General features: G+C 51.4%; 1 protein-coding gene across 1 annotated transcript in view; it reads right to left on the bottom strand.

Moving 5' to 3' along the window:
• The window catches only part of myt1b (myelin transcription factor 1b), a 37575-nt gene extending 28237 nt beyond the window's left edge, over positions 1–9338 (bottom strand). The window contains exons 1-6 of the mRNA XM_055891296.1: positions 9238–9338; positions 5902–5959; positions 4940–4970; positions 3956–4018; positions 1368–1678; positions 9–1132 (exon numbers count right to left, since the gene is read on the bottom strand). Coding sequence (XP_055747271.1) covers positions 9–1132; positions 1368–1678; positions 3956–4018; positions 4940–4970; positions 5902–5959 — 1587 coding nt within the window. The 5' untranslated portion in view covers positions 9238–9338. The remainder of the gene's footprint in view (positions 1–8; positions 1133–1367; positions 1679–3955; positions 4019–4939; positions 4971–5901; positions 5960–9237) is intronic.
• Positions 9339–15263: the final 5925 nt, after the last annotated feature.

Genomic DNA, 15263 nt, shown 5'->3' with positions numbered 1-15263 from the left:
CGCATGGCGTTCAGGTGTTTGGGCCGGTCGTCCATGCTGAAGTAGCGGTGGTGGAGCTCCGGGGTGACGGCGGGGTGACGGAGGAGGAGGAGGTCGCGAGGCCCCTTCACCTGTTCTGCCTTCAGGGCGATGGCCTGCTCCAGGAGCCCCAGATTTCCCCGGGTCATATCATACGTCTCTGACTCATCAGTCCACCTCTGAGACAAACTATCATCTTCCTCCTCCTCCTCCTCATCACCATCTTCATAGTCCTTCCCCGAATCCTCTGAGCGCACCTCGATTATGTCAGAGGCTCCTGAGGCCTTATGGGAGATGTAGTGCTGTAAGGGGCTGACTCTGTGGGGATTGTAGTTCTCCAGTGGGCTGGCCCTGCGGGGGTTGTAGTTCTCCAGTCGGCTGGTCCTGTGGGGGTTGTAGTTCTCCAGGAGGCTGGTCCTGTGGGGGTTGTAGTTCTCCTGTGAGCTGGTCCTGTGGGAATTGTAGTTCTCCAGGAGGCTGATCCTTTTGGGCATGTAGTGCTCTCTAGTTCTGTCCCCCTGTGTGGCTGGTCCCTGAGCTGCTGCATTGCTGCTAATGGAGGTAGAGGTGGGCAGGACGACAGGGTGCACTCTCTCATCCACCTCCTCAATGTCATCTTCCTCCTCCTCTTCATCCAGGATCTCCTGTGGCTGGTGCTCTGCTTCTCTCCTCTCCTCTTCATACTCTTCCTCCTCCTCGTCTTCCTCAGCCTTGTCCTGCTGCTGGTGAATGTCTCCAGTGAAATACGGGTGCTCAAAGGTTTTCTGTGTCACAGCCTCCCTTGTCTCCTCAATCTCCTCTTCCTCTTCCTCCTCTTCCTCCTCAATCTCCTCTTCCTCCTCCTCTTCCTCCTCCTCTTCCTCCTCCTCCTCCTCCTCTACTGGGTGTTCCACTGCCACCGTGGCGTGCTCCACAGCTGTGATATCCTTCTCTGTCACCATGGTAACGGGCTCCTGTGAGGTGGTCTCTGCGGTGTCGGGGACTCCGCCCAGGTATAGTAGAGAGTTGGCTAGGATCTGATGGTAGCTGGGGTAGTCCGCTCTCTTAGGCCATTCCCCCTCCTCAGCTTTACATGTTGTTTTACTGGATCCCGGCTCAATGATCATGCATTCTTCTGTGGGAGAGTCAAGGACACGTCGGTGAGTTAGAAACAGCAATGGACAGGAGAGACGGAGTGAGGTATTTAGTTACCATCATCCTCTCTGTCATCCACTCCCTCCTTGTCATGATTCGAATGATATCATCATTAATAAACAGTGCCCTTTAATATAATGCGTCACACATCATGATCACTTGGTTCATTGTGAGTCATGGTGGTGTGTGTTTACAGTACAGAGTACAGTACTTACCTTCATCTGCATCTATGCTCTCCTCTTTCTGCTCTGTCACTTTCTCCTCCTTTTCCTCCTCCTCTTCCTCCTGCTCCTCCTCTGGCTTTTCTTCCTGTGGCTGTTCCTCTGTCTTCTCTTCCTTCTCCTTCTCCTCCTCTTCCTCCTCCCTGGCCTCCCCCTCGTCCTCGCTGCTCCCATCACTGTCCACGCTGAAGCCCTCGTCCATGGCAAGCTTTAGAGGGTGGGACTTCCTTTTAGAAGATGGCTGCTCCTGCTCTGCCTCAGCATCCGCCAGACGTCTCTTCCTGGCTAATGGGCAGCCCAGCACACTGCACGGGAACAGGGGTAGAGAGTGAGAGAGGGAGCGGTGGGTGTTGGGAAGAGAGGGAGAGGGAGAGGGGGGTGTTGGGGAGAGGGAGCGGTGGGTGTTGGGAAGAGAGGGAGGTGTTTGGGAAGAGAGGGGGAGAGGGAGGTGTTTGGAAGAGAGGGGGAGAGGGAGGTGATTGGAAAGAGAGGTGGAAAGGGAGGTGTTTGGGGAGAGAGGGAGGTGTTTGGGAAGAGAGGGGGAGAGGGTTGTTTGGAAGAGAGGGGGAGAGGGAGGTGTTTGGGAAGAGAGGGGGAGAGGGAGGTGTTTGGAAGAGAGGGGGAGAGGGAGGTGTTTGGAAGAGAGGGGGAGAGGGAGGTGTTTGGAAGAGAGGGGGAGAGGGAGGTGTTTGGAAGAGAGGGGGAGAGGGAGGTGTTTGGAAGAGAGGGGGAGAGGGAGGTGTTTGGAAGAGAGGGGGAGAGGGAGGTGTTTGGAAGAGAGGGGGAGAGGAAGGTGTTTGGAAGAGAGGGGGAGAGGGTTATTTGGAAGAGAGGGGGAGAGGGAGGTGTTTGGGGAGAGGGGGAGAGGGAGGTGTTTGGAAGAGAGGGGGAGAGGGAGGTGTTTGGAAGAGAGGGGGAGAGGGAGGTGTTTGGAAGAGAGGGGGAGAGGGAGGTGATTGGAAAGAGAGGTGGAGAGGAAGGTGTTTGGGGAGAGAGGGAGGTGTTTGGGAAGAGAGGGGGAGAGGGTTGTTTGGAAGAGAGGGGGAGAGGGAGGTGTTTGAAAGAGAGGTGGAGAGGGAGGTGTTTGGGGAGAGAGGGGAAGAGGCTGAACACTACAGAGAACCCTGAGGGGTGCATCTTCAGTCATGAGCATCAAACATAGCTTCTGGAGAGGTAGAAACTCCAAGCATAACAAAACAAAACAAACCAAACAAAAATACAAACATGCCTATCAATGAGTTAAAATGCCATGGAGATCTGAGATGAATAATGGAGGGATTCTGAGTGTACTGCACTATGCCTGGAGGAAAGACCTGTTCTCGCTCTTACATTAGAACCAATCACAGCCAACTGACTGGAACTTTAATGAACACACAACGAGAGGCAGTGGAGGATCAAATTCAATAAAGCCCTCACCTAGAAAACTGAGGGAGTGGAGGGAATCTATAAACACGGTTCATCTGGAAATTGGTTCTTGAATGAATACACATGTGAATAAATTGAATTTGTAATATCTTTCCAATAAGCTGGAGTCACGACGCAGCGAGCGGCCCCAGGTCTACAGGGGTCCTCTTGGTAAGACAGATGGAGCGACGTAGAACTCTGTGTCAAACAGGGACATATCAGGACTGTTCTGAGACCCAGGAGGGCTGGGGGCTGAGGGGGTAGGTGGGGGTCGTTCTGAGACCCAGGAGGGCTGGGGGCTGAGGGGGGTAGGTGGGGGTCGTTCTGAGACACAGGAGGGCTGGGGGCTGAGGGGGTCGGTGGGGGTCGTTCTGAGACACAGGAGCGCTGGGGGCTGAGGGGGTAGGTGGGGGTCGTTCTGAGACCCAGGAGGGCTGGGGGCTGAGGGGGTAGGTGGGGGTCGTTCTGAGACCCAGGAGGGCTGGGGGCTGAGGGGGTAGGTGGGGGTCGTTCTGAGACACAGGAGGGCTGGGGGCTGAGGGGGTCGGTGGGGGTCGTTCTGAGACACAGGAGCGCTGGGGGCTGAGGGGGTAGGTGGGGGTCGTTCTGAGACCCAGGAGGGCTGGGGGCTGAGGGGGTAGGTGGGGGTCGTTCTGAGACCCAGGAGGGCTGGGGGCTGAGGGGGTCGGTGGGGGTCGTTCTGAGACACAGGAGGGCTGGGGGCTGAGGGGGTAGGTGGGGGTCGTTTTGGGACCCAGGAGGGCTGGGGGCTGAGGGGGTGGGTGGGGGTCGTTCTGAGACACAGGAGGGCTGGGGGCTGAGGGGGTCGGTGGGGGTCGTTCTGAGACCCAGGAGGGCTGGGGGCTGAGGGGGGTCGGTGGGGGTCGTTCTGAGACCCAGGAGGGCTGGGGGCTGAGGGGGTAGGTGGGGGTCGTTCTGAGACACAGGAGGGCTGGGGGCTGAGGGGGTGGGTGGGGGTCGTTCTGAGACCCAGGAGGGCTGGGGGCTGAGGGGTGGGTGGGGGTCGTTCTGGGACCCAGGAGGGCTGGGGGCTGAGGGGGTCGGTGGGGGTCGTTCTGAGACCCAGGAGGGCTGGGGGCTGAGGGGGTAGGTGGGGGTCGTTCTGGGACCCAGGAGGGCTGGGGGCTGAGGGGGTAGGTGGGGGTTGGCTGCCCTACCTTCTGTGTCGTGAATATCTCCCACTGATGTGGCCAGAGCCATGGCATCCAGGGGTGGGGCAGCTGAATGGAGTCAGAGATACATTTTCACATTTTACACATTTTGTCCCTTGGAGAATTGATGATAATAGAACAGGTGAAAGAAAATAATAAAAAGGTAGTAAAAATAACAAATATAAAAAAGCACACACACACACACACACATACATACACACACACACAAAGAAATGCAGGTGGTAGTAACCAAGAACAAATGTGTCATCCATCAAGCTGGCCAATCCAATTTCATGTGATAGAGATTACGCCAGGCGTTTCGTTAATTTCCCCTCCTCTCAGAAGTCAGCTACAGGTGCCCTCACAGTCTACAGGTGGCCTCACAGACTACAGGTGGCCTCACAGACTACAGGTGCCCTCACAGACTACAGGTGCCCTCACAGACTACAGGTGCCCTCACAGTCTACAGGTGCCCTCACAGTCTACAGGTGCCCTCACAGACTACAGGTGCCCTCACAGACTACAGGTGCCCTCACAGTCATGACTGATGAGGTTCAGTAGATGAGTTCTCTCCTCTCTTCTCCTCTCTACTCTTAAAGACATGCTTCCCCAGGGAATGGTTGGTTGGGTCATGACTGATGAGGTTCAGTAGATGATGAACCCAGTACCATGCAGGTTATGCTCATGGGGGGGAGGAAGAGGAGGAAGAGGAAGAGTAGAGGAAGAAGAAAAAGAAGAACAAGGACAAGAAGAAGGAGGAGGTTTCTGTTTCACCGCAGTATATTAAAGGGTTCAACTTGGACCATGACGTAAAACCACGGAGGGACTACGGATGCTATGATCATTCTCTCTTCATGTGACAAGCCGTCTGTACGACTGAAATGTGCAGTATGACAAAATAAAGACCACAATGTAACGTTTCCGTTTAGCGAGATACACACCAGAGAGACAAACAACGTACAACAGGATGAAGTATTGTATAGCGCTTACCTCAGCTCTTGTCCAACGAGCTCGGTGGGAACTAGAGAAGCAATAAGAGACGAGAAACAACTGACCGTGAGCAAAGGTGAACCAGCTTTCTGAAAGCTGCACTGCAGAAGGAACTAGTTACAATCAATACATCACAAATGCAGAAGAATCCCTGGAGGCCTCTTCACAGAAATAACCAGAAATATACAGAAATACATATATACAAAAAATACAAACATATACAGAAATAAAAATATACATTCATTATCGGGAGAAAAATGAACGACCTACACACACACAGGCAACAACAAACAGAACACACACACACACACACACACACACACACACACACACACACACACACACACACACACCCAAGGACACCTAAATCAGTCAGATTGCTCTGCGCTGATCAGAAGAAATATACATGCAGACTTCAGCATTAATTATTGCAGTTTAGTTTATCATAATTGTGAAATCAAACTAAGAGAAAAACTGTCTACATCAGTTAAAAATACTGCATTTCATTCAGGCGATTTAATTGTCTTAAAAAAAAATCATAGTCTATGATCAACAACACTATGAGCTGTTGGCTGCTCGAGGGAATCGATCGGGGCATTAAAAATAAGAGCTTGTTTTTAGAAATATCATTATGTTGGAGAACATCTCTCTCCCCATAGTCAGGCCTCCCATTTTGTTTTCATTATGGCCATTGGAGAACATCTCTCTCCTCATAGTCAGGCCTCCCATTAAGTTTTCATTATGTTGGAGAACATCTCTCTCCTCATAGTCAGGCCTCCCATTAAGTTTTCATTATGTTGGAAAACATCTCTCTCCCCATAGTCAGGCCTCCCATTAAGTTTTCATTATGTTGGAGAACATCTCTCTCCCCATAGTCAGGCCTCCCATTAAGTTTTCATTATGTTGGAGAACATCTCTCTCCCCATAGTCAGGCCTCCCTGTGGCATCAGAGCTGAACTCACCTCTGATTCCCTTGGAGCGCGTGCGTGTGCTTCGCTTGTCATCACTCTCCACACTCATCTGTCACAAAGGAAAGAGGTCACAGAGAGTCAAGACATGTCAGGACAGGTCAGGACAGGTTTTAATGGAAGAGGAAATGACAGAAGAACAGCAGCCATTACAGACTAGCACCCACTCACTGTTACAGTTCAAATTCATGTCTACTTACATGTATCCAACTTAATATCCACATCTGATCTGATTATATACAGAGTACACACAATGTCACCCCCCTCCCCTCTCCCCTCCTCCTCTCTCCCCTTACTCCCCACCTCCTCTCTCCCCTTACTCCCCACCTCCTCCTCCTCTCTCCCCTCCCCCTCTCTCCCTAACCTGGGAGTGTTCCAACCTCTCCTACTGTTGCCATACATCATCATAAGAGAGAGAGAGAGAGAGAGTGAGATTGAGCGAGAGAAACAGCAAATGAATCAATGGAACGTTACACAGATAAAAAATCAAATTGAAAGAGAAATAAAAACTGATATTAAATCTCAGCTGGGAGAGAAAATAAGCAGGTGGTTTATTTTTAAATCCTCCTACAGTACCAGTCCTCGATCTTCCCCCCTCACCACCCAGGACCTTCCCCTTGTCCATAACCCTGTTATTTCAACCACTTGAGCGGATTAGAAATGCAAAAATAATTAATATGCAATGCCTACATATATGAGGACCTGGCCATGTAAGCAGAGGGAATGGTAATCATAACTGACCATAGTAACACACTAATAACAATAATAACAATAACAACAAAAATACCACTGCTCAGAATCACTGTCATTTCTCTTTTAGGGACTCCCGGTTCACTCAATTAGAGTGTTTTTACGGCACAAAAGAGCAGGTGTGAACCCCCCCCCGTGCAACTGACCCCCGGCCACACCTCCCCGGGTACCATCGTTCCCCGTTCACCACTCAACATCTCTTTAACAGAGCCAGGCAGGCACACTCTAAAGCTATCAGATGCTTTTTTAGACACAATGGGAACATTAGCTTTGATTACTGAACTCTGGGTCTTTTATGGCCTGTCCCCCTATGCCCCCTTGTCCCCCCCCCCCCCCCCCCCCCCCCCCCCCCTCGCCCCAGCACTGAGCTGCTTGTCACAGTCAGTGGTGGAGTTGGCAGGGCCACAGTGAACTCAAACATCTCTGTCTCTCTTTAGTCTTTTATTTTGCTCTCGTTGGCACTTCCTGCTAATAGATTTCCTTTTGAAAGGAAGAGGAGAGAGGGGGATAAGAAGTCTGTTGTGTTTTTTTTTGGGGGGGGGGGGGGGCGCCCTGCGTCTCGGGCTGAGGTACAGGTGCAGTGTGGGGGGCCACCGGCCCCAGCCCTCCCTCCTCCCCAGGCCCTGCTAATGTGCCCCAGTGCAACAAGCTGGCTTTGTGCCCCAAACTAACAGGGAGCAGGTTACTCTCTGTGCTCCACTCACGGCCCGTGTGTGGCATGACCAGAACGTTTTAAAGGGAATCAAAAATCCCTACCAAGATAATGAACACTGGTTTTGTTTTGTCTTTTTCATTGGAAAGAGACTGAGTATTAGATCCTCTCTTTCTCCCCCTCACTCTCAGTGACCCATGTGACACAGGGTGGGGTGGGGGGGGGGGGGGCAGCCCTGCAGAGAGGCTGTGTCTTATCCATGATGAGCCTGTATACACTTCTGTTTCTCCCATCTCTTCTTCTTCCTCTTCTTCTTCTTTCCCCACGTTGATCACATGAATCAGACGGGATTGAAAAGGCGCCCGTGTTGCTTTCATGTTTGCGTAACCATAGCTACACACATTTAAATAGGTAAGCACGTCGGAGTTCAGCGTTGTTTTTTCTGGTTCATTTTGTATGAACACAAAGTCACTCTGAATGTATCCAGGTGGAATGAGGCTGGCAATTCACCTTCTTTTTAATCATCTGATTCAAAGGGCTGTTTTTAATGTATGTTCACACCTGTCCTTTGCCTGTGTTGTTGTTTTTTTAATGACATTATTTGAATGAGAAATATATATGGTGCTCAGACAGCCAGTCTTTTCCCTGGCTTCGAGAGAGAGAGAGAGAGGAGAGGGTTTTGTCAGAGTAACTCATACAGGAGGGCTGTGCATCCCTACAGACTGTGTTACATGATCAATTATGTCCCTCTTTGTGTGCCGTACAGCCAGGAAGGCCTTCTCTGCTCTGCATTCTGACAGCTATATGTAAATTGCTAGCTTGGGGGCAATGACTAGGCAACCAGCAAGAAAGATCTCGAAAATGACATGCGGACAGCAACTGCCAATTAGAGAGGCCCGGTTCCCTGGCCAGGCACGCTCCGTCCATGTTGGATCCCTGCTATGTGTCAAACCTCACTGTAATAATTCACACCATGGAGGAGGAGGAACTACTAGAGCCAACAGTGTTACACACTCATATGTGCATTTGTATGTAATGTTTGTCATACCGTTTGTGTTTTATCAGACATCATGTCTTCCAAGTCTTTCAGTACATGGGAGATCAATGCACTGATTCCATTCCACAACAAGGAAATATGTTGGAAATGATTCACTGTTTGATAAACAGTAATCCAACTGAGTGTACTATTTAAAGCAGAGCCTGTAACTGCTACTCCACTTCCGGAAATCCTACCAAATCAATAAAAGCCATCCTTTCTGATGAACCCTGGCCATCAGAGGGTAGCTAAACTGCTTTTACTAGACCCAAGGGACAACCCCTCTTTCCCTCCTTCTCATTTGTTCCTCCCTCCTCCCTACCTGTGTTAATATGTATGAGAAAATATATCCACACAGAGGGGAACATCCATCATAGAGAGAGAGAGAGAGAAAGAGAAAGAAAGATAGAGAGAGAAAGAGAGAGAGAGAGAGAAAGAGAGAGAAAGAAAGAGAGAGAGAAAGAAAGAAAGAAAGAAAGAGAGAGAGAGAGAGAGAGAGAGAGAGAGAAAGAGAGCGAGAGAGAGAAAGAGAACGAGAGAGAGAGAAAGAGAACGAGAGAGAGAGGTTTTATTTTATGCTGATGAGGGGGAATATCGGGAAAAAATAAAAGCAGCTCAAGGACATCCTGAGTTTTTTTGTCTGATGTCTACATAAAATGCTCTGAAGTGAACTCTATGTAAGTAAAATGCTGAGCTTTGCTGAGCTGATCTGAGCTGCGCTGGGCTATAGTAGGCTGAACTGGGTAGACATGAGAGAGGATTTGATGTTCTGTTTGATTTGTTTGCCTGAAATGCACCGTCCAGCAGCCCCCTCCACCCCCCACGCAGACACGAAGGGCTGTGGAGGAGGAGGGTAAGGAGGAGGAGAAAGAGGGTGTGCTTTGTCACTCACCTTGATTGGTCTACTCTGCAGCCTCTGTGTGGGCTGGCAGCGGCTGATCCTCTCGCCTCGAGTCCAACGCTGATTCAGGAGCTTGCCCCGAAACTCATTTTCTGTCCAGCCAAAAGAGAGAGGGGGAGGATTTGAATAGCAAAATGGTGAGGAGGAGGAGGAGGTGGAAAATCATGGGGAGGAGGAGTTGGAAGGCGATGGGGTGGAGGAGGTGGAAGGTGAGGAGGAAGAGGAGGTGAAAGGTGATGGGGTGGGGTGGAGGGAGTGGAAGGTGAGGAGGAGGTGGAAGGTGAGGAGGTGGAAGGTGAGGAGGTGGAAGGTGAGGAGGTGGAAGGTGAGGAGGAAGAGGAGGAGGTGGAAAATCATGGGGAGGAGGAGGTGGAAGGTGATGGGGTGGAGGAGGTGGAAGGTGAGGAGGAAGAGGAGGTGAAAGGTGAGGAGGAAGAGGAGGTGAAAGGTGATGGGGTGGGGTGGAGGGAGTGGAAGGTGAGGAGGAGGTGGAAGGTGAGGAGGAAGAGGAGGAGGTGGAAGGTGTTGAGGAGGAGGAGGAGGAATGTGAGGAGGAGGAGGTGGAAGGTGAGGAAGAGGTGTAAGGTGATGATGAAAAGGAGGTGGAAAGTGATGGGGAGGTGGAGGTGGAAGTGGAGGAGGTGGAAGGTGCTGGGAAGGGCAGGAGGAGGTGTAAAGTCAATCGGGAGGAGGAGGAGGAGGTGGAAGGTGATGGGAGGGGGAGGAGGAGGTGGAAAATGAGGAGGAGGAGGAGGAGGTGGAAGGTGATGGGAGATGGAAGAGGAGGTGGAAGGTAATGAGGAGGAGGTGGAAGGTGATGGGAGTGGGAGGTGGAAGGTTATGAGGAGGAGGAGAAGGTGATGGGAGGGGGAGGTGATGAGGAGGGGGAAGGTGATGAGGAGGTGGAGGTGGTATGTCACGGGAGGTGGAAGTGAGGAGGAGGTGGAAGGTGAGGAGGAGAAGGTGATGGGAGGGGGAGGTGATGAGGAGGGGGAGGTGGAAGGTGATGAGGAGGAGGAGGAGGTGGAAGGTGATGAGGAGGAGGAAGGTGATGGGAGGGGGAGGTGGAAGTGAGGAGGAGGTGGAAGGTGAGGAGGAGGAGGAGATGGAAGGTGATGGGGTGGAAGATGATGGGAAGGAGGAGGTGGGAGGTGATGGGAGGGGGAGGTGGAAGGTGAGGAGGAGGTGGAAGGTGAGGAGGAGGAGGTTGAATGTGATGGGGTGGAGGAGGTGGAAGGTTATGAGGAATAGGAGGTGGAGGAGGAAGGTGGTGATGATGAGGAGGAGGTGGAAGGTGGTGATGATGAGGAGGAGGAGGAAGAGGAGGTGGAAGGTGTTGAGGAAGAGGAGGTGGAAAGTGAGAAGGAAGAGGTGCAAGGTGATGGGGAGGAGGAGGTGGAAGTGGAGGAGGCGGAAGGTGATTGGAAGGGCAGGAGGAGGTGAAAGGTAATGAGGAGGAGGAGGTGGAAGGTTTTGGGAGGAGGAGGTGGAAGGTAATGAGGAGGAGGAGAAGGTGATGGGAGGGTGAGGTAGAAGGTGATGATGAGGAGGAGAAGGTAATGAGGAGGTGGAGGTGGAAGGTGATGAGGAGGAGGAGGCGAAGGTGATGGGAGGGGGTGGTGGTGGAAGGTTATGAGGAGGAGAAGGTGATGGGAGGGGGAGGAGAAGGTGATGAGAAGGAGGAGGTGGAAGTTGATGAGGAGAGGGAGGTGGAAGGAAACTGGGTGGGGGAGAAGGTGGAAGGTAATGAGGAGGAGGAGGTGGAAAATTATGGGGAGGAGGAGTTGGAAGATGATGGGGAGGAGGATGTGGAAGGTGATGGGAGGGGGAGGTGGAAAGTGAGGAGGAGGAGGAGGAGGAGGAATGTGATGGGTGTGGAGGAGGTGGACGGTTATGAGGAGGAGGAGGAGGAAAATGATGGGGAGAAGGAGATGGAAGGTGATGGGGAGGAGGAGGTGGAAAGTGATGAGGTGGAAGATGATGGGGAGGAGAGGATGGAAGGTGCTGGGGTGGAAGATGATGGGAAGGAGGAGGTGGAAGATTATGGGAGGGGGAGGTGGAAAGTGAGGATGAGGTGGAAGGTGAGGAGGAGGAGGAGGAGGAGGTGGAGTGTGATGGAGGTGGAGGAGGTGGAAGGTTATGAGGAGGAGGAGGAGGAAGATGATGAGGAGGAGGAGGAGGTGGAATATGATGATGAGGAGGAGATGTAAGGTGATGGGAGGGGGAGGTGGAAAGTGAGGATGAGGTGGAAGGTGAGGAAGAGGAGGAGGTGGAATGTGATAGAGGTGGAGGAGGTGGTAGGTTATGAGGAGAAGGAGGAGGAAGATGATGAGGAGGAGGAGGTGGAAGATGATGCGGAGGAGGAGATGGAAGGTGATGAGGAGGAGGAGGTGGAGGAGGTGGAAGATGATGGGGAGGAGGAGGAGGAGGAGGTGGTGGAATGTGATGGGGTGGAGGAGGTGGAAGGTTATGAGGAGGAGGAGGTGGAAGGTGATGATGATGAGGAGGAGGTGGAAGGTGATGGGGTAGAGGTGGAAGGTGTTGGGGAGGAGGAGGTGGAAGGTGATGGGAGGTGGAGGTGGAAGGTGATGAGGAGGAGAAGGTAATGAGGAGGTGGAGGTGGAAGGTTATGAGGAGGAGGAGGAGAAGGTGATGGGAGGGTGAGGAGAAGGTGATGAGAAGGAGGAGGTGGAAGTTGATGAGGAGAGGGAGGTGGAAGGAAACTGGGTGGGGGAGGAGGTGGAAGGTGATGAGGAGGAGGAGGTGGAAAATGATGGGGAGGAGGAGTTGGAAGATGATGGGGAGGAGGAGGTGGAAGGTGATGGGAGGGGGGGGAGGTGGAATGTGCTGGGGTGGAGGTGGAAGGTGGTGGGGAGGAGGAGGTGGAAGGTGATGGGAGGGGGAGGTGGAAGGTGATGAGGAGGAGAAGGTAATGAGGAGGTGGAGGTGGAAGGTGATGAGGAGGAGAAGGTGATGAGGAGGTGGAGGTGGAAGGTGATGAGGAGGTGGAAGATGATGGGGAGGAGGAGATGGAAGGTGATGGGGAGGAGGAGATGGAAGGTGATAGGGAGGAGGAGGTGGAAGGTGATGTGGTGAAGGAGATGGAAGGTAGTGAGGTGGAAGATGATGGGGAGGAGGAGGTGGAAGATGATGGGGAGGAGGAGGTGGAAGGTGATGGGAGGGGGGGGTGGAAAGTGAGGAGGAGGTGGAAGATGAGGAGGAGGAGGAGGAGGTGGAATGTGATGGGGTGGAGGAGGTGGAAAGGTTATGAGGAGAAGGAGGAGGAGGAGGAGGAGGTGGAAGGTGATGGGGTGAAGGAGGTGGAAGGTGATGAGGTGGAGGAGGTGGAAGATGATGAGGTGGAGGAGGTGGAAGATGATGGGGAGGAGGAGGTGGAAGATGATGGGGAGGAGGAGGTGGAAGATGATGGGGAGAAGGAGGTGGAAGATGATGGGAAGTATGAGATGAAGGTGATGAGGAAGAGGAAGTGGAAGGTTATGAGGTGGAAGATGATGGGGAGGTGGAGGTGGAAGATGATGGGGAGGTGGAGATGGAAGGTGAGGAGGTGGAAGGTGATGTGGTGAAGGAAGTGGAAGGTGATGAGGTGGAAGATGATAGGGAGGAGGAGGTGGAAGGTGATGGGAGGAGGAGGTGGAAGGTGATGGGAGGGGGAGGTGGAAAGTGAGGAGGAGGTGGAAGATGAGGAGGAATGTGGTGATGATGAGGAGGAGGAGGTGGAAGGTGATGGGGAGGCGGAGGTGGATGGTGATTGGTTGGAGGAGGTGGAAGGTGATGGGTTGGAGGAGGTGGAAGGTTATGAGGATGAGGAGATGGAAGGTGAAGAGGAAGATGAGGTGGAAGGTGAAGAGGAGGTGGAAGGTTATGAGGATGAGGAGGTGGAGGAGGAGGTGGAAAGTGATGGGAAGGAGGAGTTGGATGGTGATGGGTTGGAGGAGGTGGAAGGTGAGGGTGGGGCAGGGTATGGTGGGGCGCTCAAGCACACTCCAGGCACTCCCTGTTAACTAAAAAAGGTGGAGCACACAGCACATACACACGTAAACGCACACCACACTCACATACACACACTTGCATACACACACATGTCAGTATTCACACTAAAGTGCCCCAGCTGGAGTCAAATGTGCACATTGTTATCGATCTGTTCAGTAGTTGGGTGCATTAGAGCAAGGTGGGGGATGGTTTGGAAGGAGAGGGGAAAGGGGGAGGAGGTGGAAGGTAATGGGGAGGGGGAAGAGAAAGAAGAGGTGGAAGGTATGGGAGGAGGAAGGATATGAGGAGCATACTCAAGCATACTCTGGGCATTCCTATTAACTAAAAAAGTGGAGAGCACACACACACACACACACACACACACACACACACACACACACACACACACACACACACACACACACACACACACACACACACGTATGCACACTAAAGTGCCCCAGCTGAAGTCTCTGACAGTCTGCTATGAGAATCAATGACATTTGCACATTATTATCGAGTTTTTCAGTAGTTGGGTGCATATGAACAAGGTGGGGGGGGGGGGGGGGGGTCGGAGGAGAGGGGAAAGGGGGGGGGGGGGGGTCGGAAGGAGAGGGGAAAGGGGGAGGGGGAAATAGTCAGTAAATAATGAATCATCTATAAATCAATGATTTTTTTCCATCAAGGTAATAGCTATTCTCTTTATCACATGTTGCGGGATAGAAAGAAGAGAAACTATTATGAAAAAAAGAATTCTAGGCTCGATGTTTTAGAGCCGATGTTAAAATGATCATGCACTCTGGAACTGCCCACAGACGTGAGGTTCTGAAGGGTCTTAAATACTGCTAGTCATGCAGCTTATAAGAACATGGACCTTCAGAGAATGTGAAGGAGAAAAAAAACACTATTTGAGAAGATTGGGACATATACAAAAACACAGAACAAACTGTTACAGATAACTGACGAAACCTTGAACTGCAAATGTTTAAATCATGACAATCTGTACAAGACTACTGTTCACTACATTTTCAAACGTAGTGTCTTCAGGGTGGCCAGAGGGTAAAGAAACACTCCTCCTAACAGCCTCCTGCCTTGCCTCCTCTCTCGCAATCTGGTGAATTTCCTGAGAAGTGGGTGTCTGTCCTCAAGTCCCATCTGTCTCTACCCGGGCATGGGCACAGATACCTACAGCTACTGTGCCTACATAAAGGAAGTGGCAAAGCCTGGGACAGCACAAGTCAAACTACCTCACTAAATGATCCACAACCAAAACAAACTCCCAAGTCAAACTACCTCACTAAATGATCCACAACCAAAACACACTCCCAAGTCAAACTACCTCACTAAATGATCCACAACCAAAACAAACTCCCAAGTCAAACTACCTCACTAAATGATCCACAACCAAAACACACTCCCAAGTCAAACTACCTCACTAAATGATCCACAACCAAAACACACTCCCAAGTCAAACTACCTCACTAAATGATCCACAACCAAAACACACTCCCAAGTCAAACTACCTCACTAAATGATCCACAACCAAAACACACTCCCAAGTCAAACTACCTCACTAAATGATCCACAACCAAAACACACTCCCAAGTCAAACTACCTCACTAAATGATCCACAACCAAAACAAACTCCCAAGTCAAACTACCTCACTAAATGATCCACAACCAAAACACACTCCCAAGTCAAACTACCTCACTAAATGATCCACAACCAAAACACACTCCCAAGTCAAACTACCTCACTAAATGATCCACAACCAAAACAAACTCCCAAGTCAAACTACCTCACTAAATGATCCACAACCAAAACAAACTCCCAAGTCAAACTACCTCACTAAATGATCCACAACCAAAACACACTCCCAAGTCAAACTACCTCACTAAATGATCCACAACCAAAACACACTCCCAAGTCAAACTACCTCACTAAATGATCCACAACCAAAACACACTCCCAAGTCAAACTACCTCACTAAATGATCCACAACCAAAACACACTCCCAAGTCAAACT

This window comes from Salvelinus fontinalis, chromosome 31 (genome assembly GCF_029448725.1).
Source record: "Salvelinus fontinalis isolate EN_2023a chromosome 31, ASM2944872v1, whole genome shotgun sequence".
Classification (NCBI taxonomy): domain Eukaryota; kingdom Metazoa; phylum Chordata; class Actinopteri; order Salmoniformes; family Salmonidae; genus Salvelinus; species Salvelinus fontinalis.
The sequence above is the reverse complement of the archived record's forward strand: the minus strand, read 5'-3'. Positions and strand labels throughout refer to the sequence as shown.